At 38.0% G+C, this 22022-nt stretch overlaps 2 protein-coding genes and 1 pseudogene across 2 annotated transcripts; 2 read left to right on the forward strand and 1 right to left on the reverse strand.

The window, feature by feature from the left end:
* The first annotated feature begins 936 nt into the window (after nucleotides 1-936).
* LOC120182017 (histone H1.2-like) lies at nucleotides 937-2171 on the forward strand. The gene is made up of 2 exons (XM_039187040.1): nucleotides 937-1219; nucleotides 1329-2171. Exons 1-2 carry the CDS (start codon nucleotides 1040-1042, stop codon nucleotides 1995-1997), a joined length of 849 nt encoding a protein of 282 aa, XP_039042971.1. The 5' UTR covers nucleotides 937-1039; the 3' UTR covers nucleotides 1998-2171.
* Nucleotides 2172-2651: 480 nt separating this feature from the next.
* LOC120181976 lies at nucleotides 2652-4651 on the reverse strand (annotated as a pseudogene).
* Nucleotides 4652-19392: 14741 nt separating this feature from the next.
* LOC120182030 (cytochrome P450 94A1-like) lies at nucleotides 19393-21081 on the forward strand. Its single transcript, XM_039187056.1, has one exon. The coding sequence runs from the start codon at nucleotides 19393-19395 to the stop codon at nucleotides 20908-20910; it is 1518 nt and encodes a 505-aa protein (XP_039042987.1). The 3' UTR covers nucleotides 20911-21081.
* The last annotated feature ends 941 nt before the right edge of the window (nucleotides 21082-22022 follow it).

Here is a 22022-nt window from a genome sequence, read left to right on the forward strand (position 1 = left end):
CATACAGAGCATATAAGGATTAAGAGTCGTATACAAATTAGTTGAGATAGATGTCATGCTCAATGAAACATTTTAGACCATTTTGATTTGATTAGACGCCATGGTACAACCAAAGAATGAATGATATACTAAGTCAAACAATTTATCCCTAACATGCTGTTTTAGCTTGATAATCATGGAATATGATGATTTAGCATGTTTATACATTGATTAATGATTGATGATTTTGATTCGATTCGATTCATTTTATGTTCGTGATTAATATGTATAATGTATTCATAGAGTATTACACAAGATTTTTTTTTATTACACCCTTCAAATTCATTCCATGGACTAGGTTACATGTTAAGTAAGTTATAACACACATGAACATCAATAGGACATGTTCAAGTTCGGCATCATTCCAAGCAATATTTTTCCATCAAACTCTAGTCCGATTTTTAAATTTTTTCAACCATCAGACTCCTTAGTTAATCTATTTTCAAATGTGATAAAAAAAATTTGGATTCGCATCGAACATTCTCCTGAGATCGTCCGAAACTACAATAACATCATTGTAAACTCTGATTTTGATCAATTTAGATTCAAAATCAAATTTCTCCCAAAATGATTAATCAAAAATATTCAAACAAATATTCCTTAGAAAGCTTATAGAATAACCTACACAATGGTAAAAACCTCATCAAATTCCATAAACTATAGCTCAAGTTATGCTAAAATCAATTGAGACCAAAAACAGATCAGCTACTCAAAACATCAATTTCTTCCCCTTTCCTTCAGTTCTTCATGTCTTCAACCGTGGATAAAGGCCTTAATCCAACGGCCTTTATTTAAATTCTATGAAAGATGGTGATCCGCGTGCTAGTTATCGCGACCAATCATATTTCACCGTACGGATACCGTCTCTCTTACACCTGACTATTTAAACCCCTTCATTTCCGTTAACTTCCTCATAACACGGAATTTCAGGTCCATTGAGATTAGATCCAAAGAAATTTCCCACTATTCGAAACCCTAATTGCGCGTCCTTTCTGCTTCGATGGCCACTGAAGAAGAAGCAACCGTCGTGGTTGAGGTAACTGAAGAACCGGCGGAAGACAAGCCAGCTGAGAGCAAATCGAAACCGGTCAAGGCGAAGAAAGCCAAAGAACCTAAAGCCAAGAAAGCACCAGCCCCTAAGAAGCCTCGAGCTCCTCCTGCTCATCCTTCTTATGAAGAGGTATTTGTGTGATTCGAATTTCAAAAGCTTTGTTTATTGTTTGTTTGATCTTGTATTGCTTGTTGTTTTAGATCTGTTCGTGTGTTGATATCTGATTGATTTGACGCAGATGATTAAAGATGCGATCGTTAGTTTGAAAGAGAGGACCGGTTCAAGTCAGTACGCTATTACTAAATTCATTGAAGAGAAACAGAAGAATCTTCCTGGAAATTTCAGGAAGCTTTTGCTCATCCATTTGAAGAAGCTCGTTGCTGCAGGGAAATTGGTTAAGGTTAAGAGTTCATTTAAGCTTCCGTCGCCGAGGTCTTCGAAGACGGAGACAACTGCTTCTGCTCCGGCGAAGAAGAAACCGGCAGCCACTAAGGCTAAGTCGAAACCTGCTGCGAAGTCCGCGAAGAGTGCTAAACCGGCTTCTAAAGCTCCGGCAAAGACTAAAATTGTTTCGAAGCCGAAGGCCAAAGTGGCGGCTAAACCGAAGGCTCCCGTTAAGGCTAAATCTACTACCACAAAGACAAAGGTTGCTGCGGCAGCGAAGCCGAAGGCTACTGCAGCTGCCAAGTCGAAAGCTGCGAGCAAGTCTAAGCCCAAGCCTGCGGAGAAGCCAGCCAAAGCTTCTAGAACTTCAACAAGGACGTCTCCAGGGAAGAAGGCTGCTGCTCCAAAGAAGGCCGCCGCACCTAAAAAATCTCCGGCGAAGAGTGTAAAGCCAAAGAGCGTTAAATCACCGGCGAAGAAAGCCAGCTCGAGGAGAGCCCCGTCGGCTAGGGGAAAGAAATGAGATCAGAGTCGGTAGGGGTGGCGTTGTAAATTAGTGCAGTTAAGTGGATCGCAATCTTTTTTTTAAAACCCTCATTTTTTTAGTCCAAGTTTCTGATTTCGCTGGGGATTGTTGGAACAGATTTAGATGTAATTTTCAGTCGACTGTATTATGAGAATTCTCTTGATTCTCGCATTCCGTATTTCCAGTTATCTTATATCCATGAATCGAACCAGAAATAGTTAAAAAATATAGAATTCGTATTTGGCTCCATTTTAAGTTTCTACCATTAAATCAAGTTTCAATTAGTCTGCATTAAACTTGGGAAAGTTTTCTCTCCAAATTACAGCTCTAATTGCTCTTTTCTTCTATTATAAACTTTTAAATTCCCTTCCAGAGTTCCAAGAAGCCACACCTGCTGATTCTAGCACTGATTATTTTAAACAGTCAATGGGAAGTTTCATAATCTAAACTTGGCTAAGCTAGTAACAATAAAGTAACATCTTTCATGCAAGGCAAAAATTTCTTGGTCGTACAAATCTTATATAGCAGAAGGCATGAGATTTTAGACATGATTCTCAGCCAGCAATTCCTGCGAGTTTACACGCATTCATGAGTTTGCATCAGTCATCATTTCCACTCTCTGGATGGTATACTTCAGCTCCAGCTGAATGTTTAATCTTGAGGGTGATAGTACAATGTCTTTCCAAATTGAACCGGTTGGCAACATGTTGGAAATGCATTTGCAAATCTCTCGTGGGATTTCAATTGTGAATTCACCCTTACGGCTCGTTTACACATTATAGCTCTCCTGTATGTATCGGATACGATTTCGGAATCAGTATATCTCATGGTGAAAGGGGAAAAAAGTTTTCTACTGCTGTGTATCGTACCTTATGCCTGTTATAACTGCTAAATAAGCTTCACAAACAACTCCAACCAGCTCTATTCTGTATGGTTTCCTCCTTTTGCCTCCTTCCAGAACTTGTTCTTCTTCGAGTTGTTCCCAATAGTTCTCGATTATGGTCCCATCAGGGTTTTTCTTGTAACCGGCACCCATGCGATATCTGCGACGATGCACACATCGGGCCATGGTTATTGTCTGCAAAACAAATGGTATCCAGGACAATGTTCCATCCATAATTACATCCCGCCCTTCATTGAGCGATGTCAGTAGAAGGGACGATGCTGCATCTGTAGATGATTGGTGCACCTGTTCGGATAGTGCCAATAAATCATTACAATGATTCGATAAAAAAAATGCTAGTGCCGATATTGGATCGTACCAATTCAGCTGTATGGACCATGTCCGAATGACCTCGTTTGCTGAGGGCTCTATAGATAACATCTGACTCTTTGAATGCATCGGCTTCGATCATGACTGCATTCCCTGCTGCTCCTGCCCAGAACGGTCTGCTCATATGTTTTAGTTTCCGGTCATATTTCCCACTTCATTTCAAACGAAAATATGAACATCTACTTAACAGAAATACATGGAAAAGGGCTTACTCTTTGAGGATGTCTTTAAGCACAGTGCTCTTCCCAGCTCCCATCCCACCTCCCATGAGAAGCAGCTCCGGACTTCTATCGCTATGAGCCACCGGAGCCATCACTTCTGTACATTGAGAGTCGTCGGTCGACGTAAGCCCCATCGCTTTCATTTCTTTCACCAATGTAGTGAAAACTCTGGCCACTTTCAGATTCTTTGTCACCCTCTCAAATCTCTGTTCCCTATATTAGAAAAGGCATGATTTATTCTCCCCTGCCATGAAAATAGGTAATGTAATAATTTAATGTCCAACCTAGTTGCTGCCATGAAAAATCTGCTTGAACTTTCTCTTGGGTTCAGCATCAGAACTTAATACCTGAAACAATGAATCAGAAAGCAATTCATTTTTCTTACTTGTTCTCACATTTACAATTTAGACAAACACATATGTATTCATTTTGATCATTACCTAGGCAATCATAAGATCTGCATGCCCCCAATGGAATGCAAAATAACTAAGAATGCATCTCTCGAATTCCTCCACGAGCTTAACAAAAAGCGAATCGACATCAAGTTCGCTGGAGAAGAATGTATATATACCCTCCTCACAACCTTCTAATTTCCTGATGTGTTCCGCTGCCAACTTGCAGAGCAAAGGGCATTATCTTCTATCATTGAATCCCATCTGCCTGGCTGAAATATGAAACAAAATCAAGGGTCGGGGGCTAGAGATGTATGAAAGAAAAACGTGAGGGACACAGAATGATCCATAGAGGTTCATATAAATAGACAAAGATATTATTTACCTACGTAGTGAGCGAAGCGTTCACTTTATCTATGTGACGACCGCCTTTGTCCCACGACCGTAGCTTCGGGATGATCTTTTGATCCCTTAGCTTCCGAAGATGAAACTGCAATGATGATGCTGATGGAAGTGGCAATCATGATCTGTGTGAAAGTGGGTGGGCTGCTATCATGTTCATGATCTGAAGAACACAAACGCAAAAGGCTATGGAATGAACATTCACATGTACACACACACATACACACACATATATATATATATTCATAGATGCATTAATCGTTTGAATGAGAATTTACCTTTATGCATGTTTTGAGAATGACAAAAACCAGAATTTTCTTCGGGGTTTGAAGAGAACCCCGATGCGAGAAACAAAATTGCCATTACTCTAGGTTGCAGCTGCAAATTTTAATCCTTTATATGTGTTCGTTGAGATGGTGAAGATCAAGCACTGACACATGTAATAATCTGTTGATTTCTTGCTCCGCCCTAAAGGCATTCATTTCCCGTATTCTCAAATCTCAACCTCCTTTTTCTATTTATATTACATTAGATAATTTCGCTTAGAGGAAATCGCCTCAGTGACAAAAAATGCCTTATAATATACGATTTTAACCAACTTTTTTGGATTTGCCAAAATGACCAACAAAATCGCAATGCAAAATAAAAATCGCAACGCGATCCCCAGAATCGCAAATCAGTTTCCAGAATCGCGTTGCGATTCTGGAAAATCGCAATGCGATAGTACAAATTCGCATTGCGATTTTCCAGAATCGCAACGCGAATATGAAAATCGCAACGCGAACATATATATCGCAACGAGTATTCGTAAAAATCGCAACGCGTATCCGTAAATCGCAACGAGAATACGTAAAATCGCAACGCGTATCCGTAAATCGCAACGAGAATACGTAAAATCGCAACGCGATTCTGATTATCGCAACCAGAATACGTTAATCGCAACGAGAATCTGTAAATCGCAACGATAATCCGTAAATCGCAACGATAATCCGTAAATCGCAACGAGAATCTATAAATCGCAACACTTAAATTTTGGGTATATAACTACGCAACAACAGCAAATCATAAACTAAATCCCTAAATCGTAACTCATTCCATCTCCATCTATCACTCTCTCCGACGACATCCGTTCCTATATCCAACGATATCCTTCCCCATCCGGCAATATGTTTTAGTTTCGCAGCTCGTCTGTTTAGTAAATTAATTTACAACCATGAAATCATCTAATGTTGATCATGTTTGGATAGATTTGTGTTTTGGAGGGTCATGGGAGAATGTTCATGGTGTTTTACAATATATGCCTTTACCTATGAATCTTCAACTAAAACTGTCTTTACAAAAGTTAACTTATGAAACTCTAATGTTACGTGTTTCAAAGAAATTGAATTTAGAGCCCCTAAGTGGATTTAGGTTATCTTATCAGAGAAAAGGTAAAGTTTATTTGTTATCCGACAATGAAGATGTTGAACGATTCATTGCTTACATTAGAGTTTCGCAAGATGATGTTACATTGTATGTTGTTGAACCTAGAAGTAGTGAAGTTGGGTCAGTAGCGGGTAGTAATCAACTAAGTTCTTCAGCCTCAGTTTATGGTGCTCACAATGTACAACGTTGTTATCAATCTCAAAATTTAATGGTTCCACCACAATTTCATGACCAAGAAATTTTTGTTTCACCACATTTCCAATACCAAACACAATATCAAACACAATCTCAAAACCTACAACCTTTCCCTAATCCAAATCCCAATAAACTTTCAGCACCAAATTTCGGTTTTCGTATTGACCAGTTAGACGATGATGAGCCAACAGAAAAAATTGTGAGTACTAGTCAGTATTCGAAATTTGATCTTGATCAATACCCGGACTTTGATCTTGGTCAATACTCGGATTTTGATGATGTTTCAGAAGAAGAATCAAACCCGGCGTGTAATGATTTTGATATTGGTCAATATCCGAATTTTGATGATGAAACAGGCGTTGCCGAAGAAGATGTTGTTGATGATAATGAGCAGGAAGTTACGAATGTGAATGAACATGTTGAACATCCATTCTGTAATTCATATAACCCTGAAGAAGAAACAGAAGGAGAAGAATTCCCCGAAGAAAAGAAAAAGAAGAAAATGCCACGGGAGTATAACTGGAATATGCCAGAATTACTTCAGATACCGGAAGAAGAGTTGGTAAATAACGTAGTTGATTGTTACACAAAAGTTATTCGTATCAAGAAAGATGATTGTTTTGATACAAAAGAAGACTTGAAGATAGCTTTGTATACGAAATGTGTGGAAGATGGCTATAAACTAAAAGTTAACAAATCAAGCAAAGATCGTTTCGAAACAAGGTGTATGATTGACAAAAACTGTACGTGGCGTATGATTGCAAAGAGGATAAAAGATTGCGAAGTGTTTCAAGTTAGGACTTTTATTGATAAACATACATGTTCAAGAACCCAAGTTTTTCCTAACCATAGACAGGCAAACAAAAAGGTGTTGGGTGGTTTTCTGGCTGAGTTAATGTTTTTGAATGGCAGGGTATATCGGGGACATGAAATTATGACTGACATGAATGCTCGGTTCAAGATTAGTATATCATATTCTCAAGCTTGGAGAGCCAAATGTTATGCCTTGGAATTGTTGAGGGGGTCGCCAGAAGCATCGTTTGCCCAACTGCCGGCTTATTGTCACAATTTAAAGCTGAAAATCCTGGGTCGGTAACTCATATCAAAACAGATAGAGATGGACGCTTTGAGTTGCTGTTTATCGCCATTAGTGCTACGGTTAGTAAATCAATATAATTTTGTTGACTCATTTTTGTTAGTTACATGCATTTCACATTTAAATGATTATATTTCTTGTGTATATTATTTTGTAGATTCGTTCGTTTATTACTTGCATGCGCCCAGTTATTATAGTTGATGGAGCACATTTGAAAGGTCGATACCTTGGAGTAAACTTATTAGTAGTAACAATGGATGCTAACAATGGGATATTTCCAATAGCTTACAGGGTTGGCAAATCTGAAACCTCTGATTCATGGACATGGTTTATGGGGCATCTTAGGGATTGCATAGGTCCTATTAGCAATCTGACAATCATATCCGATAGGGCAAACTCAATTGACAACGCTGTTAGAAGGTGTTTCCCAGATGCTTTTCATGGACTTTGTGGTGTTCATTTGTATAGAAATCTAAAATCAAGGTCTGCTGGTATAAAAAAGCACAAATGGACATACTAGAAGGCTGTAAAAGCTTATCGGGAAGTGGATTTTAATAAGCATATAAACTGTTTAAGACGTGTTTTGCCTCAGTGTGCTCAAACACTAGAAGATATCGGGTTTGAAAGATGGTCAAGAGTACATCAACTTGGAGCAAGATATGGTTTCATGACGTCTAATAGTGCAGAATCAATCAACGCTCTAAGTCGTCATTCCCGGAAATTACCTATTACTATGTTAATGGAGTTTTTTCGAGCCTCTATTCAACAGTGATACTACAAGAAAAGAAACCATGCAGGTAATTATTTCTTTAAAATCATAACTTATCATATATTTTACTAAGTATTGTTTATTTAAATTTACAGGAACATTGGAACATCGTGTTACACCATGGACTGAAAAAAGATAACGAAACGTGTTGTGAAGTCAATGTCATGGAGAGTTGAACCATGTTCAAACACTTTGTTTCAAGTACTGGATAATAACTTAAATGGGTTGGTCGATCTAAATGCAAAGACGTGTAGTTGTATGAAATGGCAAACATCTGGTTATCCGTGTGGCCATGTTATAAAAGTTGCTCTTCATCTAAACCAAGATGATTCAAGCGCATACGCTATGGATTGCTACACTACAGAAGTTTATCGACAGACTTATGCCGAGATTGTCTACCCTATTCCACATCCTTCTGAGTGGGACATACCAGATGACTTACAAACAATTTTGCCACCAGCCATGGACAGAAGGCTACCTGGCCGACCAAAAAGTCACGATCGTATACTGTCTAAGGGTGAAGAGAAGAAGAGATCGACATGTAGTCGGTGCAAGGAAAGTGCTCATACAAGGTTGACATGTGGATCACCAGTGCCATCACAATCATATTTTCCTCTACCAAAATATGGATCCTCATCAAAATCCAAAGCTCATATGGTGTCAAGGAAAAGGCAATCATCTTTAAAATCCCAATCACAACTGGCTTCACCTTTTGGGACTGTTAACTTAGGTGATTTTTAAATGCAAACGTTGTATTATGTGGATTTTATGTGTGAACTTTTAACATTTTCAGTTGAATTAATGACTCAGGCCAACCATTTTGACTTAACCAACTCTTACTTGTTATTCAGTTGTTATCACTTATTAGGCATTCATTTGACTATCGCAATGCGGAAATTACAATCACAACGAGAGAATCGCAATGCGAAATGAAAATCGCAACTTGAAAATCGCAACGCGAATATGAATATCGCAACGCGGAAATGACTATCGCAATGCGAAATGAAAATCGCAACGAGAGAATCGCAATGCGAAATGAAAATCGCAACGAGAGAATCGCAATGCAAAATGAAAATCGCAACGAGAAAATCGCAATGCGAAATGAAAATCGCAACGAAAGAATCGCACTCGTTGCGATTTTCATTTCGCATTGCGATAGTCATTTTTGCCTTCAACATAATGCAGATTGAAATAAACAAAATCAACCATTACATTTCAATCAATTAAACAAGCACAAATAAGAATTATGTTCACATCAATTAAACAAATCAACTTGTACAAATCATCTTTTACAAATCAATTAAACAATCAAAAAATAAGCAATAATTCTTATTTCCTCATCTACTATTGAATCGACTTTTACAAATCATCTTTTACAATGAATTAAACAATCAAAAAATAAGCAATAATTCTATTTCCTCATCTACTATTGAATCAACTTTTGTAGCCATACATCATTTTCACGCAGCTCACTTCTGAGATTAACCTGCAGAAACCAAACATTTGCTCAAACAACACTTTCTACACATATAAAACCTACAAATAACAAATTATTGAATTCTAGGTACTTAACCAAACATTTTCAAACCAAAAGCCTATAAACTTACCAATTGTTTATGGACATTTTTATAACGCGGATGCAGGTAGGCAGCGTCTCGTATATATCGATTTAGCCATATAATGCCGAAACCACAAGTCTACCGCAGCTCTATCTCTATCGGTGGGAGGTAGATACTTTATACTTCCTGTCGTCAAACGCTCCAACGCGAAGCATACGAGAGGACCACAATCCCCTCTGGCTCCTTCCGTTTGTTGTGGCGCGGTCTCGTCTCTGATAACTGTAATATTGAGCTTCTTTGGCTTCTTGATTCCAGAACGAGTCTAATAATTTATCGCATCCAAGAATTTAGCCAAATGAGAGCTCCATCCCTTAATAATATCTCTTAAATCAGCCAATAATATGTAATTTATCATGCTGTCATATACTATTGTCTTAAGGGATGGGAGCTGAAGCTCGACGAGAATCCAATGTTTACGTTCCAAAACAGGGATAAACACCTGCAATCATAAGTAATAATTCATTCATTTGCGCACTTATTTATGAATACCTTTAAACTCAATCTAAAATAAATACTAACCTTATCGACCTCCCACCATGCAGGATAAAATTTAGCTTGTCCATTGCCCAACGCAAATGATTCATCTCGTTGATTCTTCAAGTGAACGGCGTTAAAAGACGTCGGCATAATTGTATATCGTGTATTTCTTTTATTTTTCTTAAGTTTCCTAATTATTAGAAGACATGTCACCCACGCATCGATATGCTGTTTTACAAAAAAAGACATATATTAGTGACTTACATAAATTTAAAAAAAAATTAATCAAATTGAAATATAAGAAAAATATAAGACTTACCCCCATCGAAATAGCCATTGTCTTCGACCCCTAATAATATGCCCCACCAAGACCGATCAAGCAACAAATAGATATCATCGGTGAGCTTGCATATGTCAGTGAAACACCCCTGGCTCCGCTCATGTAGATAAAAAATCAACTGCGGTCTTAGCCTAAAGGGTGTTATCCAGAATTGTGTCCAGTAGTTGTCTCCTCTCCACTTCAGATACCGGAATGGTACTGGCCAATAACTTATACGAGAGCCAACTCTCATCCATCATGTCCGGTACATCAGAGGGTTTCTCAAGAAGCTTACATATGACGCCATGTGAATCGGGCTCTTGAATGGTGGGAGGGACCTCTTCAATGATGACAGTGGCCTCTTGAACGGTGGGAGGGGACTCTCGAGGAATGATAGGGGCCTCTTCAACGATAGGAGTGGACTCTTTAGGGATGACAGGCGAGTCGGGCTTCTTCTTGCGGTGTCTTCGCACTATTAGGGTGTACGGAGACTTAATAGCACGTGCACGCCGTCTGATGCGTGAACTCCTTCGTGCAAGCAAAACCCGACGTAAAGCATCCACCTTATCAGGCCGCTAAATAATTAAATACAAAAATCAGTAAATAAACATACATGATATTTAAACAGTGAAAACAAAGACAAATATGTTTCAAACTTGCATTGTATTCACCCAAGTCATTATTCTATCATAGTTCACAAAATGCATCAGATAACAAAGACAAATATGTTTCTATCATAGTATTTGTCTTTGTCTATTGGTTGAAGTAATGCAATCCATTCAAGTTTCAATTTGCAGAAGAAGAAATAGTTTACTTTCGCAACACGAAACTTAAAATCGCAACGTGAAAAATGACTATCGCAACGCGAAATGAAAATCGCAACGAGAGAATCGCAACGAGAAATGAAAATCGCAACGCGAAACCAAAATCGCAACGCGATTATAGTTTCGCGTTGCGATTTTGGTTTCGCGTTACGATTTTGTCGTTGCGATTCTATCGTTGCGATTTTCATTTCTCGTTGCGATTCTCTCGTTGCGATTTTCATTTCGCGTTGCGATTTTAAGTTTCGTGTTGCGAAAGTAAACTATTTCTTCTTCTGCAAATTGAAACTTGAATGGATTGCATTACTTCAACCAAAAGACAAAACAAAGACAGATACTAACTTCAGAGTATTAAAGAATACACAGTTTAGTTCAACCAAAAGACAAAACAAAGACAAATACTATTTCACAGTGTTAAAGAATACACAGTTTAGCAGAATTGACAGCAACCGAATAAATTTACTTCAACCAAAAGACAAAGCAAAAGACAAATACTAACTTCACAGTGTTAAAGAATAAACAGTTTAGCAGTATTGGCAGCAACCGAATAAATTTACTAAGCAATCTAAGTGAAATGGTTAATCTAAGTGAAATTACGAGTAAATTTATCATCAAGTTAAATATGGAAAATCTTAAACTTACCTCGTTGCGTAGAGTATGAACCTCATTCTGCAACGATACTACCATCTCACGTAGAGCGGCAACCTCACCACGTAAAGTAGACACCTCCACCTCCACCTCCACCATCGTTATCGCGTAGAGTACCGATCTCCTCACGCAAGGCATTGACCTCATCACGTAACTCCCTTGACTCATCCCGTGGAGGTGGAGGTGGAGAACAGGGAGATAGAAGTCGTGGCATCTTTGCCGGTCGCCTATCATGAGGTGATGGTGGAGAAGAGGCTCGATGATGTGACAGGATAGGTGATGGCTCTGGGTGAGGTGATGGCTCTCGAAGTGGAGGAAGTGGATGTTGCTCATCATCCGTGCCATCAAAAAAACGCTGACTAGCTTGCCACCAATCAGTGGCAAGCTTATCCTCCGTAGGTGTCAGTCTTTGTAATGGAGTGTTGGTCTCCTAACAATATAAAAACTCAAACAAAATTAAACGTCTACTATTAATAACTTGTTTATATATGAAATTATTTGTGTTAACTTACATTATTTATTGTCGCATATGGTATTAAGTCTTCCCAATCCAACAGACTTTTCCTCTTCCAGGAAATAGCCCTGGGAATATCATTTGACGTTTTTATTGCATATGTCCGCATGCTGGGGAAAGCCTCGAATATCCAAATCTACAAACAATATAATAACAAACATTAGTAATTGTTAAAATAATTAATTATAATTTTGGAAACATTATATAGAAATTCTTACCTTAAAGGCCCAAACAAAGCCTGACAAAGTGTATTTCGACCCATCGCCACGCAAACTTTTGCGGTCATTAAAGGCAGACGACAACTTAGTCCAGGTAGCTTTCCATATATACGAACCCCACGGAAACAGATTCCATGCATTCAGGTCCTCTACCAATAATATTAGCTCCTGAGGAATAGGTTGTCTGGCCTATCTGCCTAAAAAGCCGGCATACAAAAGTACTAGAAGGCATACTCGGACAACATCGACGTCATCCATCCGAGTGAAACCATCTTTCTTATTAAACAATTTCTTCAGGTCGTCGACGTGTAGGTTCGGCTTCTCCATTGACTCATCAGGAAAAACCCGGGCTAACCATGATGGGCGGGCGATATGACGAGTGTACCGGCCTACATCATCGTGTCCGAATCGTAGACCAGTGATTAAGCAGAACTCCTTCCGCCCAAAACAAGTATACGCCGGTAGAAAATGAAACCATATCTCTTCCTCACCACGTTGTATACTGTCGGGTAGATCGCTAGTCATGGTCTGAAGCCACAAATGGGTCAAATTAGCATCTCCACCCGGATGCTGTACTCTCAGCCATGACCCGAAGCAGGTTTCCTCAAACAATTTTCTTTGTGCAGGTGAAAGCTTCGAAGCAATTGTAGTGGCTAGGCTAACTTTATTCTTTAATGTCAATTAAGCCGAAAAAAATTTCTACAAAAACAATAAACATACCAAGTTAGATATACCAAAAACTACACTGTGAAGATATACCAAAAACAATAAACATAAATAGTAGTATATTCTTGAAACTAAAATTTGCAATACTGTTTTGTCTTTTGGTTGAAATGAAAATCGCAACGAGAGAATCGCAACGCGAAATGAAAATCGCAACGCGAGATGGTTAATCTATTATTGAAATTACCAGTAAACTTATCATCAGTTTCAATATGAAAAACCTAAAATAATGCAAAAATTTCAAAATAAAAATAATTAAAAAAACTAACCCTCGGAGGTTGATTTTCCATTTCTGAATGATTGTGAGGGATTTATGACCGTGAATGGTTGTGAGGGATTTTGCCGGAAATGGGGACGGAAATCTTCGGAGATGGGGACGGAAATCTTCGGAGATGGGGACGGATTTTGCCGTAGAGAGTGAGAGATGGAGATGTGACTGAGTTGTGATTTTAGGTTATGAGTTGCGATTACGGGATTTTCTCTTAATATTCGTGTTTGGAATTTGAAAATAAAATACGCGTAGCGATTCTAATGTCGCTTTAAAAATCGCGTTGCGATTTACGGATACGCGTTGCGATTTTTACGGATACTCGTTGCGATAGTAAGAATCGCGTTGCGATTTATATATTCGCGTTGCGATTTTCATATTCGCGTTGTGATTCTGGAAAATCGCAATGCGAATTTGTACTATCGCATTGCGATTTTTATTTCGCATTGCGATTTTTATTTCGCATTGCGATTTTGTTGGTCATCTTGGCAAATCCAAAAAAGTTGGTTAAAATCGTATATTATAAGGCATTTTTGGTCATTGAGGCGATTTTCTCTTTCGCTTAATACGATCCATCGAAGCTTTAATATAGGGTAAACTACTCAGTTGACCACTTAACTATTTAAACCTTTTACTTTTGTCACCGATCTTTCAATTTTGTCAATCACACCACTTAACTATTTATTTTGTTCAATCACATCACTAGCCGTTAATATTTGACGAAAATGCTGGCTTGAAAGTTAAAAAAATTTGTATATTTTTACATTTAGTCCTTAATATTTGTATATCCTCTCAATTTAGTCATAATTTAAATTTAATTTAATAAGTTAATCATTCAATCAAGATATGACATGTGTCAGCATAAGAACATGACACGTTTCGTTAGTGACAAGTGTCAATACATGATTGGAGGATATTTATTTATTAATTTAAATTTATTTAATTAAATAATTTTTTATCCAACCATGAGGTGACAAGTGTCACCACCCGATTGGATACAAAATAAAGGGATGAAATTTGCTCTTGGGTTAAATTAAACCTAGGTCCAAATGAATGGATAACAACGCCCCAGCCATTACACCAAACATCCCAATGATTTATTACTTGAAAACAAATTGTATTTATTCTTTTAAAGCTTGATAATGGTTCCATACTCATTTCCTGATTTAGCTGCATATCCTAAAGATGCTGGTTCTTCACAAGGGTCAACTCAGTACCATCATGCAAAACCAAATTCATGATGCTCAACAACATCAGCTAATTGATCATCATGTTTCTCAACACCAGCATGATCTTCCTCCGCACCGGGGTAGTCTATCTGATCCATATCGAACCCATTCTCAAAAAAGTTATGAACATTATCATGGGATAGAGTTACATCATCTGTGTGTGTCCGAGAAGTTGCTAGTTTATGATCATGATCATGAGTTGGTCTAATTTCCAAATCAACATCACGGATCGGCTCTGTACGTAGTAAATCATGATTACGGCCATGAACAAAGTTGGCATTATGCCCTATTTCCCAAATACTGATTCTGCCGCAACGAAAAATCTTGATTTTTCGCGATCGACAAGTCGCGGTTTGCCATAAGTTAAGCAACTGATACCCCACCCTTTACACTTCTTAGCAAATCAGCAACCAACAACCAGAGAGGAAGCTCTATTCTGACACTGGTTTGGTCTCAAACAGAACCTGTTGATGTAATAATATTAGTAAGCAAACAATTACCTTACAGAAAAAAGGAACTTTCATTAGTGTTTCAATCTAAACATGATATAAAGCCATAAATTTATGGGAAGCCAGAGGCTATAGAATCGATACAAATAACAACATTAAAAAAAACCTTAAATTGCTCTTTAATCGAAAAATCAAGTACCTATTCTATTGAAAATTACAACAAATTCACTCTACAGCTAATTTTGTCCCTCAAAATTCATTGCAAGATGTCCCAAGCGACAAGAGTTTTTTTTTCTTTAAAAAAAAAACTCATTGATAAAGTAGAAAGAAAATGACATAAGAGAAACCGAAACGTAGTTTTTTCTGGGCAAACAAATAAAAGAACAAAAAGAAAGCAACTTGCTTTCGGTTTGGTCTTTTATCAAACACAACAAAAACTCAAACGTTTCAATAAATCAATCAAGAGTAAACCAGAAGAGAAGAAGAAGAAAGTAACAGAGAGATTGGGGTTTACATGTAAATTGAGGAGTTAGAGAGAGAGAGAGAGAGAGAGAGAGAGATGGTGGGGGGTTTAGGGTTAAAAGGGGAAAACAGGGCAGAGAGCTTCATCCCATCCTTTTTTTATATTGCTTTTCGCGGCAGAATTAGTGAAATATTGATACCGGCCGATTATTTAGTCCAATAGGTTAATTTTACTTTTATTTTGGGATTTACGAAAAAGTTACATTGTAATTGAGATTAGTCATGACGAATTTCGTGAAATATATTTTTTAATGGGTAGTGAAAAGTGGTTTCTTAGGTCGAATATATTTAATATATTTTCAGGTAGTCTTCAATTAAAAATATTTTTTTGGAATTTTAAAAAATATCGTAAAAAATATATTATTTTAATGGATAAGGAATTCTTCACCCCGACTTGACGAGTTTCAAAGGATCGAAAATTTGAAGTTTTCAATCGTTGGTGTGACCATTGGCGAACGGGTAATTTTTTTAAATCCAATGAAACTCGTCACGCTGGTGTAACGAGTTCCAACGATTATTTTGAGAGATGATTTTAGTATAAATAGGGGTTTAATGAAATGTTTTGATGTATGCGAAGTGAAAAAAATTTGAGAATCTATATTATTCACGTCCTTTGCTTTGCATTGACATTTCACATCAACTCAAATAAACTTAAAACTTTTAGAGAGTAAGAGAATCTACACTATTCTACCAAAATAAAACAAAATTAATAATGGTTAACTTTAGTTTTAAAATGATATAGAATTTTCATATTTATTTACATATTTGTTTATATATTTTTCAAAGTTATTTTTGATTAAAAGTTAATTAATGACAATTTTCTAACCATTTTAAGGGTGAACACATATATATTATTGATATAATTTCTTTATACAATTAAATGTCGAGTACAAAAATATTACTTAAATAAACAAATATATTACATATATTTGTGCAATTCTTGCCGATGTCGATGAGTTGTAGAATAGTAATGACGTCATGCTCGTCGATTTCGTCGTGGTCGTCCACCTTTGTCATTTTTGTCTTCTTGCGATTCTGATGTACTAAACATTACTCCACCACTTTGATTTCCACATTCGGGTGAAAACGATGTAGTATTCAATGTATTTGATGCCATCATTGGCGTCATCAACCACACCGAAATCACCACGAGATTGACCGTATTGAAGATGATCATCCCATAGACCAGTTGCTCCCGTTTTTTCTACCAAAAATTGTTGTGAAGGTAGCACTTGATCCTAGGAACTTCCTACCCACACCGCTCAACTCTCCATCAATGCTTGATATGGAGCATATCCACCATAACTTTCTTGAGATGGATAATAATCGACGGAAGCATAAGATGAAGATGTTGATGAAGATGATGATTTTTTTGCATATTTTGCCTTAATTTCCTCCCATTTTGACCGATCATCCGGCGTTGTCAAATATGGTTTCCTATTTGTTTCATAATTTTGGAAGTAGAGAGAAAATGTGAAATCAAAATCTTTGGGTTGAACATCAGAACGATTAAGCAAATGTAAATGCCTCTCATGACATTGTTGTATGAATATAGCATGCTTCCTCGGCCAATCTTCCATATACTTTTCGCGCGCATCTATTTTATGGAACTCGTTCATGTTATATATGAACATTTCCATCGGTTGGTGAAACTCAAATTGTTGCAAAACTTTATTGGCGGTATAGATCTCAACAATTGCAAAATGGAGCAATGGTGTTATGGCACACCATGTCTCCGCTTCTTCAAAGAAAAATGGCGGTAGACACCTTTGGATCTCCGACGCACAATACGACAACCAATTAAACTGTCAAAATTATTATGTTAGTATAATTAAAGAATTAATATTACAAATTTCAATGTTAATGCAAAAATTATTAATATTTACTGCATATTTACTGGCGATATCGATCCTCATTCGGATATCTACTTTGGTTGCACCAGACAATTTTGTATCGGTTATTCTGTGTCGCCATCTAAACAAAAAAAAACAACTACATTATTTATTATCATTTTAAAAATATTTCAATAAATATTTTAAAATATAGGAATTTAACTTGTGACGAGAGGAAACTCTATAAGAGCGGATGTAATAGACGTAAAAAACGGGAGACGATACCACACCCATAATTGGAGCAAAACTAAACAACCCGCTACATCTGGTTTTTCCTATAACCACTATGGTCGCCTTATACAGTTCACGATACAAAAAAAGCTAAAATTGCATAACCCCAACTATATTGGCGGCATACAAGAAAATCCTCCAATACCAGAAGATATTGGGTGTGCACCAAATTATTCGATTTATCCGGTAGCAAGTCCCTCCAATCAACGTCATAAGATATGTTCGGGCTGCATATTTCACCTCTTGCTCCGTTGATTGTCCATCTACTCTAAATTCTCTTTCCATCCACGTCATCCGTATCCGCATTCGCATCCCATCATTGACATCGACTGGAGCCTCATTTCCCAATAACTTATAAATAATTGCATCTCGCGCATAATTGTTGTGAAACACCAATGGCATACCATTAATCGAAACACTAAGTTGATACGTGGCATATTCCAATGTTATCGTCTCTTCACCAGAAGGAAAATAAAACACATGTGTTTCGGGCCTCCAACGCTAAATCAACGTCGATATCAGTGCCGACAACACCTTAAAATCACGAAGAAACGTCGCTGGATACAATCCGAATTATTGAAGATATATCACAATCCGCTGATGTGGTTCTTCATTCATCATTTTTCGATGACGAATGCCTCGTTCTTCTTGCTACAATTTAAAAATAAATTAATTAATAAAATTATATAAATAATTATTATTAATACTATAATTTTTTCAAAAGTTAAATAAAATAAAAACAAATTAAATTTACCGTAGTCAACTCGGTCGACGAAATATAAACATCGTCAAGACGTAACATTTCTTCTCTTGAGGCAATTTAAACACAAAATTTTCAACAAATTTTTTTTTATTATCAATAGAATGTTTGATTTCAAATGAAAAATCAATCCAACAAAAACTTTTATTTATACTACTCTATCAAACTGCTATAAACGACTAGCTTTTTTGAATTGAAAATAATCGTTGGAACTCGTCACACAAGTGTAACGAGTTCCATTGGATTTAAAAGAAATTACCCATTCGTCACCGATTATCCCAATAATAAAAAACTTCAAAATTCTGACCTTAATATATTAAATTCAAATTAAATCCAACTCGAGTATAACCATGACCCAATCCGAACTCAATTTTTTAAAACGCGATCTAATAGAATTGGGTGAGTCATAATGTGTTGGGATCGAATCCCGTTCTTTATAACACCTGTTGACCGCCTTGATTTCGTTCTTTATTTGTTCCCACTTGTGTTTAGCCGCAAGGTTGTTTCCCCACCCCACGGGAACTTATAGTCAACATCTTGAAGACTCTGTAGTTGTTATGCACTCTAATTTAGGTCTATATGATAAAATATATATAAAAATCCATAATTCATGACGAAATTTTATTCAAAACATGAAGGCCTTCCAGATCATGCACGTTCGCATGAACAAAACAAAGTACGATTACAAAATTGATTTCTTTCTCCCACGTTCATAAACTCTTTTCAGATCCTTCAAGTTCTTGTTATTTTTTTGCATTCAGACAACATGCAATTCTATAATTTGTGAAACATTAATCTAACATTTTAATTATATATTTGTGAAAAAAGAAAGCATTCTAGAAAGTTTTTCCTGTCGAAGGAAGACAAAAGTTTTGGCCTATAAATAAAGCATATCATTCTGGGAATCATATCAGACAAACCCACCAAAGATGTTGATTCAGCTACTTGCATTATTGTTTATCGTCATTTTCCCTTTTTTTATCTTCAAGATCATCACTAAATCATCGAAATCCAGAAAATCAACTCCACCTTCAATTTTCCCAAAATCTTATCCAATAATCGGTTCTTCCTTGGCCATCAAATCCCATCGAGAAGATCGGGTGCAATGGACTACGCAAATCCTCCAGAGATCTCCCTCCGGAACTTTCACCTTCGACCTTTTATTCGGTAGACGTCACATCTTCACGGCGAACCCCGCTAATGTCCAGCACATGCTGAAGACTCACTTCCCCAACTACCAGAAAGGCCCTTTCTCTTACAGCGTTCTCTTCGACTTTCTCGGCAACGGAATCTTCAACGTCGACGGTGAGTCCTGGAAGTTTCAGAGACAAGTTGCAAGCCACGAGTTCAACACCAAGTCTCTTCGTAAATTTATCCAAACCGTTGTTGATACCGAGCTTAACGACCGTCTGATTCCGATGTTTTTTGATGCTACTGTTGATAAGACCGTGCTTGACTTGCAAGAGATTCTTCAGAGATTCGCTTTTGACAACGTTTGTAAAATCGCCTTCGGGTTTGACCCAGCATGTCTTTCGCCGTTGTTACCGTCGGCGGAGTTTGCCGAAGCGTTTGAAGATGCTACTAATATAAGTAGCAGAAGGTTCCGTGCTCTTTCTTGTTTATCTTGGAAAATCAAGCGGTTTTTCGATGTGGGATCGGAGAAAAGACTGAGGACTGCGGTCGACCGAGTCCGTGACTTTGCGATGAAGCTTGTAAGGGAAAAGAAACAGGAACTGGCCGATAAATCGTCTTTGGAATCTGTTGATCTTTTATCGAGGTTTTTGAGTTCGGGTCACACGGACGAGAATTTCGCTACGGATATTGTCATCAGCTTCATACTCGCCGGCCGCGACACGACGTCGGCGGCTCTGACATGGTTTTTCTGGTTATTATCCCAGAACCCTGAGGTTGAAAAAGAGATTCTCAAAGAAATCAAAGGGAAATCCGATATGCCGGTGTTTGAGGAAGTTAAGGACATGGTTTACACACATGCTTGTCTCTGCGAGACCATGAGACTGTATCCTCCGGTTCCGGTGGACGGCAAGAGGGCGGTGGACGACGATGTTTTTCCGGACGGAACTGTGGTGAAGAAAGAATCAACTGTGACGTATCATCCTTATGCGATGGGGAGGATGGAGATTATATGGGGATCGGATTGGGCGGAATTCAAGCCGGAGCGATGGTTGCAGAGAGACGAGGAAGGAAAATGGAGCTTTGTGGGGAGAGATCCTTATACTTATCCGGTGTTCCAGGCGGGACCCAGGATTTGTCTGGGGAAAGAGATGGCGTTTCTGCAGATGAAAAGGGTGGTGGCTGGCGTTCTAAGGCGGTTCAAGGTGGTGCCGGCGGTGGAGGATGGGTTTCAGCCTTCGTTTATTGCTTTCCTGACGTCGAAAATGAAAGGCGGATTCCCTGTCAGGGCTGAGGTCAGAGTAAATCTAGATTAGATAATATTGTGTCGTTATTCACTTGCCAGTGAATTTATTTATTTTTATCATTTTGTTTTTATGTTCCTCCTGTTCAACTGCCACTTATAAATTAAACCAAGGCAAGAATGTAACAATCAGAACTAGTACTTAAATAATTACAATTATGGATCATAATCATATTCTATATTGTGTTGGGCTCCAGATTCTTACTGTAGATATCAATTTTTTCATTTAAATTTATTATTATTATTAAAATTATTATTATTAAAATTATTATTATTATTTATTATTAATATTAATATATATATATTATTATTATTTAATAAATATTACAAACCCAAAAATGAGGCCCGATTACAACCAGGCCAGATCAGAAATGGCCCAAAATAGATGACCCAAACCCTTTAGGGTTTGTAACATATCAGCTAGGGTTTTCTAACCCTAGCCCCAGCCGCCGCTGCTTCCAGAAGCTCCAAGTTGCCACGCGGCGCCGCCTCTACCATTGCCTCATCCCCCTGCTGCCAAGTGCTCCAATCAGCCACTGCCGACGGTCAGCCGCCCCATGTCGCTACCTTACTGCCACGACACCCATCGAAGCTCCCAGAGGAGTCATTCCAGCCGTCCACGCATCCCGTTCTTCGGTGAGTCACCACAGATTCGGTGACTCACTAGAAATCATCTCTAGGACCAGTCCGACGAGAGCCTCGGTGGTGGCTATAAAAGCCACCACACCTGCAAAGAGAAGAAGAAGACAGCCACGACAACAGAAGGGAAAACACAGACAGAAACGAAAAGAGAGCACAACAAATATAAACGAGACACCACGAGAAGAAAAACTACCAACGATCTCAGTCAACGACGAACCAATATATAAAAAAAGGAAAATAGAAGAAAAGAGAAGAGAGAGCTTACTTTGTCATCGGAGGCACTCGAAACATCACCCGAAACCTTCGGATTTCGAAGGTAAAATCCTAGATCTAGGAATTTCTAAGGATTTTTAGGACAAATAGAGGCCGTATTCGACCTTAAGATGTAGAGATCTACGGTTTGGGCTAATTTTCCTAACTCCGGCCACCGTGAACGGTGGCCGGTAGTGGTGGTCGATGGTAGAGTAAGGCTGCCGGTCGCTG

This window comes from Hibiscus syriacus, unplaced genomic scaffold, assembly GCF_006381635.1.
Source record: "Hibiscus syriacus cultivar Baekdansim isolate YM2019G1 unplaced genomic scaffold, ASM638163v2 tig00112614_pilon, whole genome shotgun sequence".
NCBI classification, from domain to species: Eukaryota; Viridiplantae; Streptophyta; class Magnoliopsida; order Malvales; family Malvaceae; genus Hibiscus; species Hibiscus syriacus.